This window comes from Propithecus coquereli, unplaced genomic scaffold (genome assembly GCF_000956105.1).
Source record: "Propithecus coquereli isolate 6110/MARCELLA unplaced genomic scaffold, Pcoq_1.0 Scaffold14, whole genome shotgun sequence".
Lineage (NCBI taxonomy): Eukaryota > Metazoa > Chordata > Mammalia > Primates > Indriidae > Propithecus > Propithecus coquereli.
Genome location: NW_012138302.1, coordinates 13390697 through 13413587, shown reverse-complemented (window position 1 = coordinate 13413587; position 22891 = coordinate 13390697). Strand labels below are relative to the sequence as shown.

The 22891-nt window shown below is 49.0% G+C and overlaps 2 protein-coding genes across 3 annotated transcripts in view; one reads left to right on the top strand and one right to left on the bottom strand.

The window, feature by feature from the left end:
- The window catches only part of TTC4 (tetratricopeptide repeat domain 4), an 18939-nt gene extending 10586 nt beyond the window's left edge, over positions 1-8353 (top strand). For both annotated transcript variants that reach the window (XM_012639456.1, XM_012639457.1), the window contains exons 6-10: positions 542-628; positions 2808-3022; positions 4223-4304; positions 7152-7234; positions 7792-8353. In XM_012639456.1, the coding sequence (XP_012494910.1) occupies positions 542-628; positions 2808-3022; positions 4223-4304; positions 7152-7234; positions 7792-7894 (570 nt within the window). In that variant the 3' untranslated portion in view covers positions 7895-8353. The remainder of the gene's footprint in view (positions 1-541; positions 629-2807; positions 3023-4222; positions 4305-7151; positions 7235-7791) is intronic.
- An 11087-nt stretch (positions 8354-19440) lies between these two features.
- On the bottom strand, positions 19441-21590 carry PARS2 (prolyl-tRNA synthetase 2, mitochondrial (putative)). Its single transcript, XM_012639406.1, has 2 exons — positions 21562-21590; positions 19441-21338 (listed from the first exon to the last, which is right to left on the bottom strand). The coding sequence occupies exon 2, from the start codon at positions 21307-21309 to the stop codon at positions 19882-19884; it is 1428 nt and encodes a 475-aa protein (XP_012494860.1). The 5' UTR covers positions 21310-21338; positions 21562-21590; the 3' UTR covers positions 19441-19881.
- Between the last annotated feature and the right edge of the window lie 1301 nt (positions 21591-22891).

Here is a 22891-nt window from a genome sequence, read left to right as displayed (position 1 = left end):
AATTAATTTCTTTCTAATTTTAGTAGAGACGGGATCTCGCTCTTGCTCAGGCTGGTTTCGAACTCCTGAGCTCAAACAATCCACCCGCCTCAGCCTCCCAGAGTGCTAGGATTACAGGCGTGAGCCACTGCGCCTGCCATATCTGCTGGAATCTTCCCTGTCTATGTAAGCCCACCTCTTCAGTGGGCCAGTGTCAGTCACTCCCTCTGCTCTATTTCATAGCACTCAGTTCATACCACCAGAGTAACATAATGTAACACACATATTATACTTGGCTCTTCACTTGTCTGTATCCCTCAGCCCCTCAGTAGACCAGGCTTCTTGAGTATAAGAACTAGATTCTAAATTTCTGCTGCCACTGAACCTGACACCTACGTGCACGTGCTTTGTAAATGTTTATTGAGCTGAATCTGGCTACTCATATCCGTTGACATAGAAGCATGGGGTAGATAGAGACCAGAGAGAGTAATTCAGAGCAGGCTGGGGTAATAGAAGAGGAAGCCAGTTCTCTAGAGCTGATATATCTGAATTTCATTTTTAGCGAACTGAACAAAGGGATGTCAGGAAAGCAAAGTTGAAAGAGAAGAAGGAGCAGAATCAGAATGAGGCTTTACTCCAGGCTGTTAAGGTGAGTTAAACCTTAGGTTCTTAGTGTCCTGCTAAATCCACTAATCCTGTGGAGTCTGTTGGGAACCTCTCTTGGGGTGCTTTCTCTGAATTTGTTCATTTTCTTTCTACTTTGGTAAAGCAGTGTGACAGAGGAGCCCAGGCTCCGGAGTCAGAGCCTCCTGAGTTTGGTCAGCCCTCCCACTGTGCGCTTGTATTGGTCTCTGTAACGTATACAGTAATCCCCCTTATCTGAGGGACATATTTTCCAAGACCCCCCAGTGGATACCTGAAACCTCGGATGGTACCAAACCCAATTGCCGTAAACACAACATGTTCTGTTCCTGTCTTCCATCCACAAGCTGAATGCCTTTTCCACCTTATCTAAGCACTTACCATGTGCTGTGGCTATAACTTTTGCAGTTAAACTTTTGCAGTTTGAGACGCAACAGCAAAATGACATGAGTTTCTTTTTCCTTCTTGACAATTTCATGGATAGAAGATTCATTCTTGCCATAGATTTTAGCAACCTCAGCATGTGATTTTTTTCTTTTCTTATTAAGTCAATAACTTTCATCTTTTCACTTAGAGCAAGCACTTTGAGGTTTCTGTCTGGCGTATCCAGATTGCCAGCATCACTGCTGTTGTGCTTTGGGGCCATTATTAAGTAAAATAAGGGTTACTTGAACACAAGCACTGTGATATGGCAATAGTTGATCTGATAACTGAGATGGCCATTAAGTGACTAATGGGCAGTCACTTAGTAGTAGTATCTACAGTGTGGATATGCTGGAGAACAGCTGACTCGTATCCTGGGTGGGATGGAGCAGACAGTACGAGATCTCATCATGCTACTCAGAACGGTGCGCAATTTAAGACTTACTGTTTATTTCTGGAATTTTCCATTCGATATTTTCAGACTGCAGTTGACCACTGGTAATTGAAACTGTGGAAACGAAACCACGGCTAAGGGGGGACTACTGTACTAAATGCTTGCTCTGGGTTAAGCGTTATCTCATTTAATCTTCACAGTAGCCTTCTGATGTAGGTCTTCTTGCTACTGTTTTGCTAGATGATAAAATAGTCTCAGAAAGGTGAGGAAACCTTACATAGCTGATGTGTGTCAGAGCCAGGTCCTTGCTCCTAACTGCTGTGTTATACTGTATCTTGAGAGAGTCTGAATTTTTAGGATGTTGCTCTTCTAACTGTAACAACGTCTTACCTCCCTGTCTTTCCTGCATTTTTTTTTTCGAGACAGAGTCTCATTCTGTTACCCAGGCTATGGCATGATCATACCTCACTGCAGCCTTGAACTCCTGGGCTCAAGCAATCCTTCCGCCTCAGACTCTCGAGTAGCTGGGACTACAGGTGCGCCACCACGCACAGCTAATTTTTTGTGATCGGATCACTGCACTCCAGCCTGGGGGACAGAGTGAGACTCTATCGTGAAAAAGAAAAAAGAAGAACTTTGCCAGCCCTGATTTAGAGGATATCATCAAAGGTAGTTTTGGTTGCATGTAATTTTCTCTCATGTGCTAGCCTTAGGAACCCCCACATACACGTAAGAGGTGACCCTACTTACTGTTCAGACCCTTGATTTATCCTCATTTCTATGAGACAGTCAAGATTAAGTCAATGCGCATTATTTCTAGTATTCCATGTCCCAGCTAAACTGAAACATTTGACATTTTTGTGCAGCAGGTCACACTCTTGATCTTTTCTGTGCTTTTACACTTGCTGTTCCTTGGGGTGGAATGCTCTTCCTCCCTCCTAACTGCCCCAACCCCAACTTCTGTGCCATTCAAAGTCATTGTTCAGGGCCTAGCATTACTTAGTCATCTCCAGCCTCCAGACTGAATTAATTATTCCATTGTCTGCATTTCCACAGCTCTCCTTCTTATGTTACGATTCTTTTCATAGCTGTCTCCCCACTAGACTGTGAGCAGAAGCTTGAGCTCGGGGAACCATGTGTAGCTTATCTCTGACATAGGGTTCAGCACATGGTAGATGCCAGGTGAAGATGAGTTAAACAAGTGGTGCCTAATGTGTGGCAGGCCTCAGGGATAATGAAGATGAATCCTGGGTAGAGTTGGCCTTCAGGGAGCTCACATGGTTATGGTTTCCTTATTTTTCAGTGAAATGGGTTTGCATCCTCCACACAATAAGGTTTTTGTGTCTGTGTGTTCCTGTCTTTAACCCAGGCTAGGAACATCAGGCTCTCTCAAGCTGCCTGTGAGGATGAAGATTCAGCCTCAGAAGGTCTAGTTGAGCTTTTCTTGGATGGACTCAGCTCTGAAAACCCCTGCGGAGCCAGGCTGAGTCTAGATGACCAGGGCAGGCTGAGCTGGCCCGTGCTCTTCCTGTATCCAGAGTATGCCCAGTCAGACTTCATCTCTGCTTTTCATGAGGACTCCAGGTACTTACTTGCCCAAGAACCCTCTACTCCTGCTTGCGTGCTCTCTCCCTGCTGTTGTGGCAGCAGGGACAGGTGGATTTTTGGTTGAGGAGGGAAGAGATAGTTTAGAGCAGCGGTCCCCAGCCTTTTTGGCACCAGGGACTGTTTTTATGAAAGACAGTTTTTCCACAGACTGGAGAGGTGGGGGGGTGGTTTCAGGATGATTCCAATGCGTTACATTTATTGTGCACTTTATTTCTATTATTATTACATTGTGAAATAATTATACAACTCACCATAGGTTGGGGACCTCTGCTTTAGAGGGTTTCACACATTCTGGTTTGATATAACCTCTATCCTGTAGTTCTGTAGTCCCCAACCCCCAAGCTGTGGCCTGGTACCAGTCTGTGGTCTGTTAGGAAAACAGGGCCATGCATCACCGCCTGAGCTCTGCTTCCCCCATTCCTGCCTGTTCTTCCCACCTGTCTGTGGAAAAAATTATCTTCCATGAAACCGGTTCCTGGTGCCAAAAAGGTTGGGGACCACTGCTGTAGTTGACTGAACCTTTAGTGACTAGGTTTGCAATGACAGGCACAAGTCTCACCTTCATACTGAGTTAGTAAGTGTAATACCACATAGTACATTGTTTGCCAAAAAGTAGCACGTATCACCAGCGAAATGTGAAATCATTTTGGGTAGTGCATGCATAATAATTTAAGTACATATTGGAAAAATATAACTAACAAATTTAACTTGTGATTTCATAGGGGTAATGCTTAGAATGTGGCTAAATGTAAGAAGTGTTTTTAAGCCTGAGTCCCTTTAAAGAAAGTTATGTTTCATCTGTGTAAATTACAGACTGTTTCCCAATAACAGAAGGAGTTGTCCCGGTATATTTGGATAGGAAGGTGAGTGACTCAATATAAAATACCAAAATAAATTCACTTCTAAAAAACCAGATTGTGCATAGCTAGCTAAATTCTGGTAACTAGATAATGCCTAACAAAGATAAGTAAATTAGTAGATGATGTCTACTAAAATTATGTCATAATAGGTCAAGTGATACACGTACACATTTTGGGCATTGCTGTCAACATGGGTTAAGCTTGCATTTCATGTATTTTACATTCTTGATATCTCTGTGAATTGCTGTCTGGGGACTGATGTGGGAAAATAGATCAGGAGTTATTGATACCCAGCAAGTACATGTTATTTCCTTAGGTTTATTGATCATCTAATGGTGATGTTTGGTGAGACACCCTCTTGGGACTTAGAGCAAAAATACTGCCCTAATGATTTGGAGGTAAGAGAAATTTTGTTTTGTTCCTCTATGGGATATTTTTTGGAGGGCAGGTTGGGGAGATTGACTGCTTTACTTTATAAAGAAAATTTTGGTAAAATATATATAACATAAAATTTACCATTTTAACTATTTTTAAGTGTACAATTCAGTGGCATCAAGTACATTCACACTGTTATGTGACCATCACCACCAGCCATCTCCAAAATTTTTTATCATTCCAAACTGAAACTCTGTACTCATTAAACAATACCTCCCCTTCCTCCCCTCTCCCCAGTCCGTGATACTCATCATTCTACTTTTTATCTCTGAATGTGACTGCTCTAAGTACCTCATATAAATGGAATCCCACAGTACGTGTGCTTTTGTGTCTAGCTTATTCACTTCGCAGAGTGTCTTCAAGATTCATACATATTGTAGCATGTATCAGAATTTCCTTCCTTTTTGAAGCTGAATAATGTTCAATTGTTGGGATTTTTTTTTTTTTAAAAATCAACAATTTACCGTGTAAAGAATTTATCTTTTAATCATTTGAGAGTAAAATGCCAACTGATGTCCCCCACTGCCCCTAAATACTTCTTTCTTACACGCTACATTGTGCCCTACACAAGGATGTTTTTCTTTATAATCCCAATACAGCCATCAAAGTCAGGAAATTAACATTGATGTACTACCATCTAATTCTCACACTCCATTCAGGTTGCCCAAATTCTTTAGAGCAAAAGGATCCTGTTCAGAATCTCACATATTTAGTGGTCATGTCCCTTTAGTCTCCTTCAGCTTAGAAGAGTTCCTCAATCTTTGCTCGACTTTCCTGATCTTAACACCTTTGACGATTACAGACCACTTATTTTGTGGAATGTCTGTCATGTGGGTTTGTCTCATGTTTCCTCGTGACTAGATTTGGATTATGCACATTTGGCTGGAATATCACAGAAGTGGTACAGTATTCTCTTTGCATCGTATCAGGCGATACATGATTTCCACTTGTCCCGTTACTGATAATGTCCGTTCTGATCACCTGATTGAGGTGGGGTCTTCTAGCCTTCTCTACTACACAGTCACTCCTTCCCCGTTATGATTAATAAGTATTTTATAGGGAGGTACTTCGAAATGATGTAAATATCCCATTGCTCATCAAACCTGCAACACATTTGTTTTTTTAGATCAGTGGATTTATGGCTTCCTGTTTTATTCAATGAGTTATAATCTATTACTATGATGATTTTATGCTCAGATTGTCCCAGATTTGGCCAGTAAGAATCCTTTCAAATTTGTTTCTGTGTCCTTTGACTTTCTCTATTTTTTTAAGCACTTGTTTTCTGGCACAAATGTGTTACAGGTTGAAATTGTGCTTTCCTTGCCCCACCTCTGGAATCAGCTATTTTTTCCAAGGAGCCCTGGTACTTTTTTTTTCTCTCTTTTTAAGACAAGGTCTTGCTCTGTTGCCCAGGCTGGAGTGCAGTGGTGCAATCATAGCTTACTGCAGCCTTTAACTCCCGGCTCAAACTGTCCTGCCTCCTGAGTAGCTAAGGATACAGGCACATGCCACCAAGCCTGGCTAATTCTTAAAAAATTTTTTTTGTAGAGACGGGGTCTCGCTATGTTGCCCAGGCTAGTCTCAAACTCCTGGCCTTAAGCGATCCTCCCGCCTGAGCCTCCCAAAGTGCTGGGCTTACAGGCATGAGCCACTGTGAGACCTGTCCCCTGGTTATTTTTAGGGAACAATGGTATTTAGAAGCCAAGATCTCTGTGCAGTAGGTATGTTGATTAATACTAGAGGGGTTGGGGGATAGGTTTATTGCTATAATGCTTTCCTAGTGCCTCATAGCTAGGGAGTGTGTGTGTGTGTGTGTGTGTGTGTGTGTAAAAACATGAGGTCTCACTGGTATTTCCAATTCTAATCCAATGCCACAGGTTTGTTTACTCCCTTCCTATATTTGTAACAGTGACTTTATTATTAATATATGTACTTGTTTGATCTTTCCCCTCCTGTCATCACTACGGGCCCCTCTCCCACATGGAACCTTCCTCACCCTACTTAGACTGTTAACTCCCTACATTAGGCTGCTGCCCCAGCATATGTGCCTTGCTCATCCTACACAGACTCTGACATCCTGTGCTGCTCAGTCACCCTGCATGAACATCCTCCTCCTTATCCTGCCTGGATTCTGACTCCCCACAACAGGCCACCCCTGCCATGAGTAGTTGTCTTCCTCACCCTAGCTGGGCCCTGACAGCCCTTACTGGCTATCCCCATGCATAGACACCCTCCTCACCCTGTTTGGGCTCTGATATCCCACCCTGGACAGCATCTTACAAGGAAGCCCTTCTCCCCCTGCTCAGGTTGGCTGGCCCCCAGCATGGGTGCCTTTCTCTACTGGCCCTGGCAGCCTCCTGTGCGGAAGTCGTCCTCGGCCTGCTTGAGCTTTGACACCTTGCACAGTCTTCCTTCTCACCCTGCTCAGGCTCTTGCCCTGCTCTGGGCCACCGTGGCTTTCTCCCCCGACTCCTGATGGCTCTAGGACTGAATTGTTAGGGAAGGGAAGGCTACATAGGCCTGCACTTGAGTCTTGGCTCCTCTCTTTACTCGCTGGGTAATGTTGGCAAGTTGTTTCCCTTCTCTGACCCTTGGTTCTGTCTTTGGAAACTGGAAGTGATGATAATCTTTCTTACGGTGTCATGGGGAGGACTGACTGCAAAGCACCAGCCCTACAACTGTATAAAGGAAGCATTCAACCAGTCACAGGTGTCATCTCTTTAACTTTTCCCTGGGCTTGGCCTCAACAAGCCTAGTGCTGCCAAAGCCTTTATTTGTCTCTGACTCTTGCCCCTCTGCTAACCTTGCAGGTCTACTTTGAGGATGAGGACAGGGCGGAACTATACCGGGTGCCTCCCAAGAGCACCCTGCTGCAGGTACTGCAGCACCCCAGGTGAGTCACCTTCATGGGGCCGAGTAGACTGGGCAAGATGCTCAGGCATGGTCCCAGGAGTACAGCCAGGTTCTCATTCCACTGCTGATCAATTGCCTCATACTCCCCTCCCTCCTACCTTGTGCACAAAGCTGTGTGAGACGGCAACCATGGAGACTGGCCTGGCCCATTAAACTGAGCCATTGGCCAGAAAAGTTGCAGTCTGATGACACTCATTACACTGCAGCCACGATACCCCTAGATGGGGGAGGTGAATGGGGCTTACTATAGGCACTCACTGAATGTTGAATGAATGAATGAAAGCATGTTTTGTAGTTTTATTTCATGTTTGCCAGACATTGCATGATGCTGGAGGACTGGCCTAAAGGTTGTGGCCAGATTGTAAGGGCGAGAATGTCATGCCAATTTGTCAGATTTATAAACAACCAAATAACTGTGTTAAACTTGCATTTTAATGTTGACTCACATCCAAAAAGGCTCACCTTGAATGTTAGGAAGGTCCATGGATGATTAAGATTGTAATTTAATTAACCACCTTTTTTCTGTGTTCACGGCAGGTACTTTATCAAAGCCTTGACACCAACGTTTTTGGTCTGTGTAGGATCCTCTCCCTTTTGGAAGAATTATCTCCGGGAGAGAAAGGTGCACCAGATAAAGTGACCGAGCCAGGCTGTGGGTGCTGGGCCCCCAGGTCTCCTCCCTCTCCTTAGAATTAGCATGCCTGAATCAGCTGGACACATCCCTAAAGTCCAGCACTTTATTTGTCACCTGGGGATAGTCCTTCCTGCAGGCTTTCTGGCCAAAGTACTGCGCTCCAGCTGGTCTTCACTCTCTTCAGTCACCTTGGTCATGACGTCCCTGGACTCCATCTCTGAAGGGACCATCTGCTGCAGTTAACCACAGCAGCTGACCTGTGTGACTCACTGCTTGTGGAGACTGACTCAGAATCCAGTGGCATGGTTCTGAACTTTGTAGAGTTAGACATTTTGTTCTGCGTTTATAAAGACTGTACAGACTGGGATCCTTGGTACGCCTAAAAAGTTTGCCAATTTTGCTAGGCAGGGTGATGCATGCCTATAGGCCTAGCTACTCAGGAGGCTGAGGGTGAAGGATCGCTTGAGCCCCGGAGTTCAAGGCCAGCCTGGGAGACATAGCGAGACCTTTCTAAAAAAAAAAGTTTGCTGATTTTCCTGATCTTTGCAGTATGGACAGTTGGACTGTGGCCTCTGAATTCCTCTGCGGTTTTCACATTTTAGGGTTTTTGTCCTTTAAACTGGGAAATCTTTTTGTATGTTGGGTCATTGTATTTTTGTCTACAGCTATTTGTCCCCCCTGCCTCTAGAGGCTTTTATATATCCATACCCACAGTTGTGTGACTTGTTGCAGTGCCCATCCCATCCCCCATGGGGAATGAACTTCCCTTCTCCCCATGCAAAGGGATGTTAGCAGACACTACCCACACCTTGTCCCGGCAGAAGCTTGCAGAGCCATCGTGTGGTAGCCTCGTGCTGTGCCTTCTGCCGTGAGAACACATCTCCCACACGGGAGCTGTTCCTTAGCCTGGGTGCCAGAACGGCAAGACACGTGGAGCAGAGCCAGGGCAGCTGGCCTGCAGCCACTGAGTGTCACATGAATGAGAAAGAAATGTTTGCTGTTGTAAGCCCTGAGATTTGGGGGTTGTTTGTTACCGTAGCAGAGCTGCCTAATACATTAGTAAACTGAAACCAGCTGCTGTCCTTAAGATGGACTGATTTGGGGTTTTGTGTTGTGTGCTTCATTGGTTTTGAAGGGAAATTGGCTGTGGAATATTTACAAAGAACTGTGCGGCTTTCCTTCCAGGCGCAGGTCCCTGCCTGTGGCTTGTGGCCAGGAAGCTGAAGTGCGGCCTCCTTCCTAAGTTTGGTTTTGGCTGCACTTAGGCCATTCTCTCTCTGTCCAGCTAGAGACTGCCCACCTGTCTCTCTTTGTAAGAACTCGGAACGTTGCGTAAGGGCCTAACATTTGGTTAGCAACAACCCCAGCAGGCCTTGCAGAGTTCCCTGTAGCAGCCACTGCCAGCCACCTCACTGTCATGGGGCAATGCAGGCTCCACTGTGCCCGCTTACTCAGCTGTGATTAACGAAGGTCACCCAGCTCCCTTTCCAGACACTGTGGGACTGAGACGAGGTGCTGAGCACGTTGTACGTTGAAAAGTACATGCACCTGAGGAGAGTCGTTCATGACCATCATTCTCAGCACCAGGCAGGCCAAGAGTCCTGGCAGGCCGGTCCTCTGCCAGCTTCTGTTTTTTACCCTGTGGTGCCTTGGGCAAGTTCCATAACCTCTCTGAGCCTCAGAATCTTCTACAAAATGAGGTTAGTAATGGTAGCTGCACTCAGTAAATGATAGTTACACGCTGCCTTCTTTGCTTTATTAGGAGGCAGTTGAGAGCGTCAACCCAACACTGCATGTGAAAGCTTTGCCTGAAGTCTACAGGGCTCGATCCCGTAAGATGGCTTCCTTGCCCTGTTTATGACACCTGTAACCCAGGACACCTATCTCCTGTCCATAGGGTGCTCAGGGCACTCTAATTCTCAAGCTAGAAGTGTATCCCCACCATTTTGGAGATAATGTGGACATTTCTGGCCACAGCAGGCAGGCTAGGAGACCTGTTTGCTTGTGTCATGCAGCCAGAAGCTTCACTGAGGCTGGCTCTGGGTCAGGTCCTACCCGGGGCCCTGCCCTTCAGCTCACAGGCCATCAGGCCATCAGGGAGAGTGATGTGGAAACCGACCAGGATGGAACGAGGGGGCACATGAGACTCAAGCCGCATGATCTGGCTGAGCAGAGGTGGGAGTGCCTGATCCTGATTGGGGTGGGGGGCAGATTTCTTGACCCTCCGCCCTCCCCAGGTGTGGTTCCCCACATCCTTGTCTTTGCCCCACACGTCACCCACTTGCAGGACTTTTGCCCCCTTTGCCCCACCAGACTGAGCTCCCTGAGGGCCAGGCCTCTGTCTGATGCCTGTACACCCAATTGCCCTCGGAGCCAGGCAGAGAGCATGTGCACAGAGAATGGTAGGTGCCTCACTGCCGTGTTCAAAGGCTAGTGAGTGCTAATGCTGGAGTAAAGAAGGGATGGGACAGTGGCAGGAGGTGAACAGCCTCCCTTGATCATGGGGCCCAGGTGTTTGGACTTCCTTCTGTGCGCCACCCCACCCCCACCCCACCCCGCAGCCATGGATGTGTTTTGATCAGAGTGGAATGCCCAGAGAGGTTTTCCTAAGCGATGCCTGGTAGCCAGTCTGGGTGGGGCTGGGAGGGCAAATGGCTTGCATACCTGGGTGGTCTCTTCCTCCTTAAGGAGCTCCATCGGTGTTACATGACAAAAAGCAGAGCCAGTGTGGAAGTAGAAGAGGCTGCTCTAGATGAAGCTGTTGCCCATCACAAAGCCCTTGGGACAGGTCGGGTGCAGCATCAACAGCTAGCAGTGACTGATGGGCCCAAGGCCCATCTACATCCAAGTTCTGTGGATACTGACACTCCAAGTCAGTTGGAATGTAACGGTTAAGGGCATGAATTCTCGAGTGTGCCAGGGTTCAAAGCCCAGTTTTGCCACTTTATATCTGTGTGACTTTGAGCAAGTTTCTTAACCACCTCTGCCTCAGTTTCCTTATCTATAAGGAGGTTTAATAATAATATCTACTCAGAGGACTGTTTTAAGGATTAAATTAGTGCCTGGCATATAGTAGGTGCTCAGTAAACGTTAGTCGTTATGGGCATTCTATGGGACAACTCTTGGCCTAGGATGATTCTCCCTCAACTTGTCCCCAGATGAAGAACTGCCATGGCTGTATGACCCCATGCATGGTGGGCCTCTCCATGAGTAGACTCAGCCCTCAGGAGTCATTTCCCAAAATCCTGGGTCCCAGAGGTATAGCCAGACTGAGAAAAGCCCTGCCTGTTTTAGAGAGAGTCCTGGATAGAAAGCAGGAGGTCCAGGACCTGCTGTTAAGGCCACTGCCCAGGAACTACCTGATCCTAGCTAGTCCCTTCCCTCCCCGGGCCTCAGTTTTTCCATCTAAAAAATGGGAACAATATACTAGAAAGTACTGCATCCTTATAAGAGCTTATCATTCTTTTAAAACAGCATATAGCATAAGCCCTACCAGAGAGGTAGTGCTCTAGCCTACAGACAGCATCATTCTTGATATCAAACAGATACTAGTTTGAATTCTGGCTCTGCTACATAAAGGCTGCGTGCAAGTCACTTAACCACTTTGAGCCCCAATTTGATCATCTATAAATTTGGGCAAAAATATTACCAGAGAGGGGAAATTGGGGAGTGCTGTGATGCTTCCACGAATTGCAGTATGTTCAGTGCCTGAGCCTGATACTTGGCATACGGTAAATAGGTGCTCAGCAACCCTAGGAACCCAGCCAAAGTCATGGGTGGGACAAGTCCCTTCCCTGAGACACACCTGAAATAAATGTCACCCAGATCTGCATGCCCCAGAGGTGGCGAGGAAGACCAGATGTGGGGTCTTGATGAGGTCTGTAGGCTCCCTGTCCATGGACATGGTACCTGCCACCGGCAATCTCTGTACATCCAAGCCAACTCCTGCTGCATTAAGGGCCCAGAGCAAGGCCCAGAGCTGAATCCTCAACCAGTGGGGTGAGGGGCTCTCTGCCGCCTGATGCAGCCACCCACACACCCTGGCTCTGCCCAACCCCTGGCCTCCCCCGGCTTCCTCTTTCCCACTGCCCACACCAATCTGGTCTCAGTTCCCCCGACATACCAGATTGCTTCATATTTCCATGCTTTTGTTTCAGTTCCCTCTACTTGGAATGTCCTTCCCCTGCCTGGTCCACCTGCCAAAAAACTACCTATTTTAGGAGAAGTTCAAAGGGTACCTTCACTGGGGAGTTTCCCTGGCCTGCTAGTAGAGCTGGCCCCTCCCTGATTGGTGCGCACACACCCCCACCCTCCAGACATCTGTGCTAGCCCCTGTGATACTGCACGGCACCTGGGTGTTCAGGTGTCTGCCTCCCCTTCCAGCGGGTAAGGGGCCAGATGGGAATTCACCTGAGTGCCCAGCGCCTGACACACAAGCTCTGTGAGTGTAAGTGCTGATGAGTGCACTGGGAGGACAAAGGGACTAACATGAATGAAAGAACAAAATGAACCAGCGTCCTGTTCCCAGGCCCCGACTGGCACACGCAAGCATCAGCAACAGCATTCCCAACCTCGAGCCCAACAGTTCCACCTCACGTCGCCTCCAGGAAGGTTCTTGGCCTCCCCAGCCCATGGACTCTGCCTCCTCTGGCCTCTAATGTTCATCCTTTTTGGTGGCCAGGATAGTGGAACGGGCACCAGCTTGGGAGCCCCAGTGGCCAGAGAGTGGCCGAGGGCAGTCAAGGCGGTGCGGCTGCACGTGGCAGTCGGGTTCCTGCGCTCACAAAGCACGGGGCCTCTCTGGTCCTGCGCCCGCTGAGGGAAGGACTAGAACTTGGCTGGGGGACCCTGGCAGCCGCCAGATCCCTGCACTGTGCAGGGCAGGGGTGCAGCATGCTTACTGTGAGAGCGCTTGGCCCGACCGGCAGGCCCCGAGCCCTGGCCCCACAACGGCCCCACAACGGCTTCCGAGGAGCCGGCAGCCGGGCTGAGCCGGGTGAAGGGCCCTGGGTGCACCCTTCCTCCAGAGCCGGGGCAGGCGGCCCGAAAGATCGACACTTCCTGTGGGGACGTGGACCTGACCTTGCGGGTGCCTCCCTGGCCACCGTGCCCATGCCTGGGATGCCAGCAGAACTCCCACAAGAACTCAGACCTCCCCTGCCTCATTTTAGAGACGGGGAAATGGAGGCCCAGAGAGGAGGAGGAGGGATGAAGGCAAGGCCGAGGCACCTGCACTCGCATAGGCATCCCTGACTGTGGGCAGAGCCTCTCCTGCCTGCCACCCCTGGGAGCCCTCCTCCCCATAGGACCCCATGCTGCCCTTTCTTCCTAGGGCCAGGGGGCAGTGATGGAGGTGGCACCACCCGACTTCTATCTGGTTACCTCTATGGATTTGGGGTGGCAGCTGAAGAACTGGGTAGGGGGACAAAGCCCCCTGAAACACCCTGCGGGCAGGGGCACAAGGGCAGGCCAGGAGAGGCAGTGATTGAAGCCACTGTCAGCACCGAATTCTGGCACTGAGCTAACTGTAATCCTGACAGCCACCCACTCAGGTCTGTGATCCCAGAAGCACACAGTCACACCACCAGCGAGTGTCGGAGCCAGGATGTGAAGTCACACACCTTGCCCCAGAGCCCACCTTCCTCCTCTGTGTGCCCTACTCCATGTGCTTTACAAACATTTATGTGGCGCCTACCACAGGCAGGGCATCGAGGCTGCAGGGCATCAGGCAGCCTCTGCCTTCAAGGTCACATCGAATGTATGTGGTAAGCCTAACCCTGGCTGGGAACGGCTCCGATGAAGAGAAATACAGCCACACAAGCAAGTCCGGCCTTGTCCCTGCTTTGAGCCCTCAGTGGCTCCCCCTTCCCTCATCAGTGTTCTTGGACCTCCTTAGCCTGACGGCGCCGGAACGGTTCAGCAGGAGCGTGCAGTGGCCGAGAGGATCGGCTCTAGAGCCAGGCTGTCTGCACTTCAATCCCGGCCCCACAGCTCACTGGCTGGAGGCGCTGGGCACTTTGCTTAGGCTCTCTGTGCCTCAGTTTCCTCATCTGCAACACAAACAGGTAACAGCACCTACCTCACGCAGGTGCTGTGAGGATTAAAGGAGTTGATCTATGTGACGCACACGGAATAGAGCTTGCCCCATGGTAAGTGTTCAGTCTGTGACACTGTTATTTTCCATCCCCCAACCTTGTCATGCTCTCGTAGCTTTGGGCCTTTGCACATCTATCTCCTCTGCCTGTACTACTCTTCCTCCCACTTGCTCCTCCCCTTCACTCCCACTGTTCTTTCCTTCATTAGTAACACCTAGCCTTCAATCAGGTCCCACTGCCTCCTCCAGGAAGCCCTCCCTGGCTTCTTCTCCCACATGTCCCACATGGCCCCTGTGCCATCACTGCTCTCACCACACTGCATTGTAATTGTCTGTTTATTTGATGGTTCCCCTACTTCTTTGTAAACTGAGTCAGGGGCCGGGAACCCTGCACTTTTTTACTGCCAGGGCCTCGAACTGTACCCACTCAGCACATAGTAGGTGCACAGCAAATTACTACTGGCTGATGGCATAGAGGGAGGAGTGATTAATTCTGAACAGATCAGGGGTGGAAGCCACCACACATGATGGACTTGAGCTGTGCAGCTGAAGAAGGAATTGGGGCTGGGTAGAGTGGGAGAGCCTTCGAGCCAAGGCAAGGAGCCTTCAAAGGGCACATTCCAGGGGTAGTGCGTATGGAATGCTGGCCCGGCTCAGTCACAACAGCCACAATAGCCGCCTGAGCACTTAGGCTATGCCAGGCAGCATTCTAGGTGCTTTATGTGGCTGGGCTCACTCCTCCCAGCACCTCTAGGAGGCAGGTGTTTTATAGCATCATTTTACTTATAGGAAGTGGCACGGAGAGGTCAAGTAACTTGCTCAATGTCGGCTAGTTAGTGAAGAGTGGAGCCAGAACTTGAATTCAGGACTCTTCTGAGCCCTTCAGAAGATGCCAATATTAACAAGACCGGGCCCTGCCTTCAGGGGGGTTGCAATAGACCCAGCTGCCCTTGCCTTGCTCACACCAAGCTAATAGTAAAGTCTTAGCACTCACTGTGTCATGCGATGTTCCCAACCTGTCCTCCTGGGTAGCGGAATCCACTGTCTGCAGAGACTCCTGCCAGAGCCCACAGCCAAATCCCCACAGCACTCAACACCCCGCCAATGGGGCTCCTGTCAACATACGTGCTTTCTCGGGGGGCCTCGGCAGCAAGTTCTGCCCTGGCAAGCGTGTCCTCAGTTACCATGAACTGGCAAGTGGCTTCTCACTCTCCTGGCCTTACACAGTTTTAATTAGCTAAGTGTAATTAAGCTGTAACCACGGGAGCTCATTAGCAGCCTTGAGAGTTGCTGGCTTGACAGGAACGGACACCATCCCTGCACCAGCATGGTGCCTGAAATGAACGTGGGAAGCCTACGGGTGCCACCCCATTCTGCTGGCCCATAGTGCACCACCCACCCTCCTACCTTGTGCAAAGTATCGCTTAATGTAAGGGCAGCTGCCACTCACCAAGCACCTGCTATAAGCCAGGCACTGTTGTCCCCATTTTACAGATAAGGAAGCTGAAGTACAGAGACTCTGAGGAAGTGTCTTGCACAGGGTCGCACAGCTAGTAAGTGTCCCAGGCAGTCTGACGCCAGAGTCTCTAGTCTGAGTCACTATGGTGTAAGTCATTTCTTTAAATTCAGTGAAATACCTTGATTTTTTCAAACGCTACTTATGTTTACAATAACATCATAAAAATATTTTCCCATTTTCCACATTATAAGAAAACTTAAAAAAACCTTTTCCTAACTCTCTCTCTGTATATATTTTGAGACAATCTCGCTCTGTTGCCCAGGCTAGAGTGCAGTAGTTGCACAGATGTTGCACAACTCACTGCAACATCCAACTCCTGGGCTCAGGCGATCCTCCTGCCTTAGCCTCCCACACCTGGATAATTTTTCTATTTTTTGTAGGGACAGGGTCTGCTTTTGCTCAGGCTGAACTGGAACTCCTGAGCCCAAGCAATCCTCCTGCCTCGGCCTCCCAAAGCGCTAGGATTACAGGCGGGAGCCACCGTGCTCTGCCCTTTTCCTAACTCTAGAACAAAGCCTCACGTGCCCTTGGATGCAAAACAATCCATTCTAAAAAGCATTCCTGGCATCTTGGTAAAGAAATGCATTGTGGGAACTCTGAAGGGACCTGGCACTCAAGTAGTTAAGGAAATGACACTTTCAACAGCTTTCTGCAAAGCTCCTTTATTGATAGCCCAGCAGGTGTTTCTTCCATTAAAACACAGAATATTAATGGAGCCCTTGATTTACATTCTAAGCTTGATTTGCACAACGGTTTTGTTATGCACCAGCCTTTGTCCCCAAGTATTAATTCTGCTAAATATTTCCCAGCCAGTTGCTTCTAGATCTCCCCAAGGAATAAGCAATGATAATACAGCCTGTACCTGCTATTTTGCCAGCATCCCCATTTCGTCAATTTATGGCAAGAAGTAAAATTGGCAGTTCAGAAATGAGAGAATAAGGTAAACAGTTTGAATACTTGTCTTTCCTCTAAGGAGATGAAACCATTCTGCAGGCGTTACCTAATTCCTGCTCACGGCATTCCCCAACAACTTGAAAGTTGTAAACCAACATATCAAGCAAACAAGATGCAGGTCTTGAGATAACAAAGTTAACAGCAGAACCTGAGCTCCCAGTGGAGAGATTTCTTAAGTCGCTTGGTGTAAGGGAAATGTTTCTCGAGTGCAGGCTAAGGATTAAGCATTTCATACAAGTGAGCTCCATCAACCCCTCAGACCACCCTACAAGGTGTATACCATTGGCCAATGAGTGTCTTACCAACGAAGATCTAAGACCTACAAAGGGCAAGTAGTTTGTCTGAGGTCACATCCGCACTATCAGGGAATCTAGGATTATGTCTCTTTCAAGGCTCCGATCTTTCCACTAAATCACATTGCCCCAGGCTACTGGAGGATAGTGATCAGGACACTGGGTTTCATTCAGCCTGACCTTGGACTGGCTGTTTCCCGTGCTTGTCTTCCTACCGTAAAACAAAGAGGACAGGTCCCTGTTTCAGCAAACCCAGGAGGCTTTGCGGCTCATAGGTGGACCTAGCCAGTCTTCTCTTCAACAGGATCGACCAGAGGGGATGGGGCGCCTGGCCTGTCCTCAGGCGTTTTGCTAGTCAGATGACACGTGGCAGGTTCATTCCTGCTCCAGACCTGCTTCTTGTCTGTGAACCAAGGGCTGGAAAGGCTAGTTCCAAGTTCTCCTTCGTTCTAAAGTTCCAGGATTCTACATCATCCTCAAATCATTCTAGGACTCTTACATGTATGAAGAGTTTAAAATTAATTGGCTATCTCTGGAATCTGGTTTTTAAAAGTGTTTATGTTAGGCTAGGCTTCCATAAATAAGCAAGCTTATGGAGCACAAATTTAAAGTTTAAAAATTATGTAAAGCATAATTGGCATGAATTCTAATTTCTAACATACTTTAGGCTAACTTGATTAGATAGATATAAACAATAATAGTTTTATTTATTGAAATCACTTTGTCTAGGCAGAGGCAAGCAGTGTAGTGGGAAGGGCATAGTTTTGGGCCAGTGTCGGATTCTAGGTGTGATCATTAATAGCCATGCATCCCTCAGTAAGTCGCTTAAACAGAGCCTCAGGTTTCCTCGTCTGTAAAATGAGAAGAACAGCACCTGCCCTGCACAATTGTAAGGCCCGGAAACAGTATATAAAAGTACCTCCCAGCACAGTGGCACGTGGCAGGCCCTCAACAAATCAATGACCAGACCCTTAAAAGCAGAGTGACTGCATCACTCTGATAACGCCCAACTACAAAGTGGGCCCAGAGGAGGTGGCCCTTACACCATGGGCTCTCAGTCGAGTCTGACTGCACATTAGAACCAGCTGGGGAATTTTAAACTTCCCACTGCCCAGGCCACAGCCCAGTGTAACCAGACCCTCTGGGTGGGGCCCTGGTGATTCCAGTGTGCAGGAAAGGGAAGATCCCCTGCCTTGTAATCTAGCCTTTCTAGGTTTGCTCTCAGAATTCTCATCTCCCAGCCTGGAAACATAAAGTATTCCAGAGGAATCCTGGGCCCAGAGCGGCAACGGTAGGGCGGGCATTAGAGCTCAGCATATACCTTCATTAGGAAACCAGATGACGTGTGCTTGGGGCTGGGGTTACTCTGGCCTAACAGCAGTCGCAGTAACAAGTTGCCAGGAGGCTGTTTAGCAGGCAGAACCAGTGGCCAAGACAAGAACTGCAGTGCACTAGAAATCAGCTCAGGCCCCTGGCAGAGGCTGGACCACCGTACAATGAGCTGGGTATGCACAGGACAGTAAGGACTCAATCAGTGCTGTGGGAGGTAGAAGAAAAATCATGTCTAGGAGCTGTCAGGCAGGTTTTCAGGAGGTAGTAGCTTTGAACTTGGCCTTGACAGATTTTTGTCAGACTTGGACATGTACAGACCGTAGGGGGCAAGGATGGAAAACCTGGTTATGTTCCTAACGTAGAGCGCAGGAGCAATGAAAGTAGGTGGCGCTGCTGTGGTCGCTCAAGTCGGCTTCCAGTTTTCCACAGAATTCAGGCAGAGATCAGCTCTTAATAGTCACCCCCTGCTGTGGCTCTAGGATCCAACTCTGCCCTAGGACAAGGTCATCATGGTGGTTGAAGGCTGCTGTTCTTGGTACAGTAGGAAGAAATGGTTTAAACCACATTTTTTCAACCATTTTTCGAGTATGGAATCAGTAGAAAGAAAAGGTATAAGAAGCCATCATAGGCCGGGCGCGGTGGCTCGCGCCTGTAATCCTAGCACTCTGGGAGGCCGAGGCGGGCGGATTGTTTGAGCTCAGGAGTTCGAAACCAGCCTGAGCAAGAGCGAGACCCCGTCTCTACTAAAAATAGAAAGAAATTAATTGGACAACTAAAAATATATAGAAAAAATTAGCCGGGCATGGTGGCGCATGCCTGTAGTCCTAGCTACTCAGGAGGCTGAGGCAGAAGGATTGCTTGACCCAGGAGTGTGAGGTTGCTGTGAGCTAGGCTGACGCCACGGCACTCTAGCCCGGGCAAAAGAGTGAGATTCTGTCTCAAAAAAAAAAAAAAAAAAGAAGAAGCCATCGTACTGTTAAAATAGCAGATGTTGTCATTGTTTCAAATGAACACGTGAGGCTCATTCCAAAAGTTAAACTTTATTCAATCAATAGAACATGATCTCAGTGCTTAAGCTACCTCAATAGGGCCAGGTCTCTGGAGGTAGTTTTGGGCCATCAGCTAATTACATCGACTTTCCGGGAAACTTAGACTCTGGAGGATCAGAGGAACCAGATCTGCCTGTCATGAACCTCTCATGGAACCATGCAGTGTCACCCACACGGGCTTTACAGACCTAGTTCCATTTTCTCATATGACAGATGGGGAAACTGAGGTCACATCAGGGGAAGGGAAGTGTCCAAGTCACCAGTGAGTTGGTGGCAGTTGGATCTCCTGATTCTTTTCCCCACACTCTCGGCCCACCTGCTCAGTGGAGCAGGGCTGGTGGGCTTGTTCTCTGGACCAAATGCAGCAAGGGGCCCACGGTCAGACTGTCGGGACTTTCCCAGCCTACACGTGGGAGACTCAGCTGAGAGAAGGCAAGCGATCACCCAAGGGCCAAGACCAGAACTCAGCACTCTTTCTTATCTCTCAGCCTCCTAATAGAAGCTTCCACAAAGGAATACAGAAGGAATGGTATATGGTGGCATGATCATCCAGGGAAAGGGATCAAGTTAATGACTTTAAATACAAATCATTTGAACAAATGACTGGGTAAGAGTTGGTTTCTCCAGCATGGTCTCAGCTCCCATGAGCTGCCCTGTTTCTGGAGAGAGCAGCCCAGGAAAGGAGTGGAGGAGAGTGCATGTTAGAACGACAGCAAGGCTGTGAGACGGGGCGCGAGTGGCCTGGGGGGCATTTAGACAGTCTGCACTTGGGTCAGTAACTCCACAACTCCGTCTTTTGTGAGGAAGACCACCTCACCAGTGTTCTGACACCAAACCTCAAAATGTGCAGGGTCCTCCAGGGCCCTCTTGCCAGTGATGATCACAAAGGGGTAGCCCAACTTGTTGGCGTCTTTCAGTCTGTTTCCAATGGTCAGGTGGGTCCTGTCGTCCAGCAGCGCCTCCCCACAAAGCTGAGGCACCACTTCTGTGATGTGGTCATACAGGTGCCCTGTGAGCTCAGCAGCTGCCTCCTCCTTACTGCCCTTCTTCGGGGGGATGAGGCAGACTTGGTAAGGGGCCAAGAGGCGGGGCCAGCGGATGCAGTCTTCTGTAGAGAGGACTTCAATGGCAGCAGCCAAGATCCGTGTCACACCCAAGCCATAGCACCCCATTTCAGCCAGGGATGGTTTGCCCTGGATGTTGGTGAACTGGGCATTGAAAATGGAAGAGTACTTGGTACCCAGGTAAAATGTGTGCCCCACCTCAATGCCTTTGGTTTCAGTCAGTGGTCCCTGGCAAGCAGGGCAGTTTCTTTGTGACAAATCTAGTGTCTCTATGTTGGCCGAGAAGCTGCAGCTGGGACAGATGGCAAGCCGGTCCTCTCCAACATCCACTGGGAGCTGGAACTCGTGAGACATCGTGCCCCCGATGCTGCCCACGCCTGCCTGGACCTTGATAAATGGAAGCCCCAGCCTGTCAAACAGGTTGCAGTAGGTGTCACACACCAGGCCGTAGGTCTGCTGGGCGGCCTCTGGGGAGGAGTCAAAGGTGTACATATCCTTCATGTAAAACTCTCGGCCACGGAGAAGACCAAAGCGGGGTCTGGGCTCATCCCGAAACTTCCTCGTCACTTGGTACAGCAGGAACGGAAGCTGCTTGTAGGAGAGGTTCTTCTGGGAGGCAACCAGGGCTGTAATAACTTCCTCATGAGTTGGTCCTAAGCAGTATTCCTTGCCATGTCTGTCTCTAAGTCTTAGCAGCTCTTTGCCCATCAAGTCCCAGCGGTTGGTGGCTCGCCAGAGCTCTGCCGGGCTGAGGCTGGGCATGTTGACTTTCTGCCCCCCAATGGCCTGCATCTCCTGGTCTATTACCCGCACGAGCTTCTCCATGGCACGGACGGTGTAAGGCAGGAGATGGTAACAGCCAGGGCTTGCCGGGTGGATCAGGCCCACCTGCAGCATTAGCCGCTGGCTCTTACAGGTCAGGTCACTAGCTTTGCCCTCCAGGGAGAGCACCTGGTCTTCCCGAAGGTTCTGTGGATGGAACACACGGGACAGCACCAAGCGCTGCCTTCTCCCTGGGGCACAGTGGTGAAGCCTGCGAGGGACATACCCAGAGAGTTGGCAGCTGCAAGTGGCCAGGGTGGGCAACGCTCTGCATCTTGTCAGCAGCCCTTCCATGATACCCTGGCACAGGGAAGCACTTGCACCTGGAGAAAAAAGGGTTGCGCGGCAATGAGCGTGAACTGTGTGCTGACACCACGAAGTAGCCAGCTCAGTCTCCAACGAACTTCTAAGACAGTCACTGATTTTGCAGATACAAATCTTTCCATTTGTAATATCCTAGCAGATCAAAGCACTACTTCTTTCACCTCTTACTTCTGTTTATAAAGAAATCAATATTTTCCTGATTATAAAAGCATAACAACATACCATGGAGATCACTACACCACCGTGTAGGGATCGCACAGGCTCTGGACTCAGGCAGCCTGGATTCCAGTGGGGCTTCCGACTGGCTGCACCCTGTGTAGCCTGGGACATGGGCTTTAACCCCTCAGTGCTCAGTTTCTTCATCATAAAATGGTAATAACAGGACGTACCATGTAGGTTTATTTGGGAATTTAGAAGAGTAAAGTTCTTAGAGCAGTAGCTGGCACATACTGTGAGCTCAGAAAGAAAATCAACTATAATCACTTGGCCCAAATGCTGCTGACATTATGTTTCCATCCCCTGTCTCTTTTGCAAGCTCTGTCCTTTGCATGCCAACGCTGAGGACCTTGAGTCAACACCTCTACTCCATATGCGTCTTGTCTCCTGAGCGTCACACCTACACACCCAGTAGCCTCCAGGAGAGCACACTATACAGGTACTTCAACTCCACGCTGCAGACTGAACTCAGCATCTTCCCCCACACCCACTCCCCCCACCAGCACTGCCTGCCACTCTGCATGGACCACAAGCTGCCCGTTGCCCAAACCAGAAACCTGGGTTCATCTACTTCGCCCTCGCTATGCCCCACAGTCACTGGCCCTCTTGGCCCTGTCATTCCCACCTCTTCACTTGCTGTGCAATCTGTCCCTGTTCTCTCCACAGCCTCCGCCCAGGTCCAGGCCACCATCCTCTCTCATCTGGGCTTTGCAACAGCCTCCTCACTGGTCTCCCACTTCCATTCCTGCCCTCCATCAATACATTCTCCATGCTGCAGCCACAGGGAAGCCTTCCAATGCACAGACGGTAAGAGCTTTTCTTGCTTAAAACAGCCTCCTGCTACCCTTAGAGTAAGGTCTAAGTTCCTGACCTTCAGGGCGTGCACAGCTGGCCCCCTCAGGCCTGTCTCACCACCACCCTCTCCTGGATCCAGCTGTGCCACACTTGCTCTTAAAAACACTGACCCCTCTGCATAGAACACCTCTCTCCCCTTTGCATACAAACATCTGCCCATCCTTTGAGCCTCAGGGTTACTATCCTGTCCCCTAGGAAGCCTTCCTTGTCCCAGTCCCCAAACCCCAAAAGACTGGCTTCTCCTGCACAGCCCACTCATCCCCTATCAAACACCAGTCCCTCTGGGGTTACTGCTCATTTGGTGCCCGTCTTCCGCCACTCAGCCCTTAGCTTGCTCACCACCATATCCTCACACATGGCAGGGGCTCACTAGACACTGCCAATAGGCAAGTACGTTTCTCTATGACTTTACAAAATATTCACACATTTCTAATGTAAGTACAACATCCCATTGTTTTGACTACATAAAAAATGATTCTCC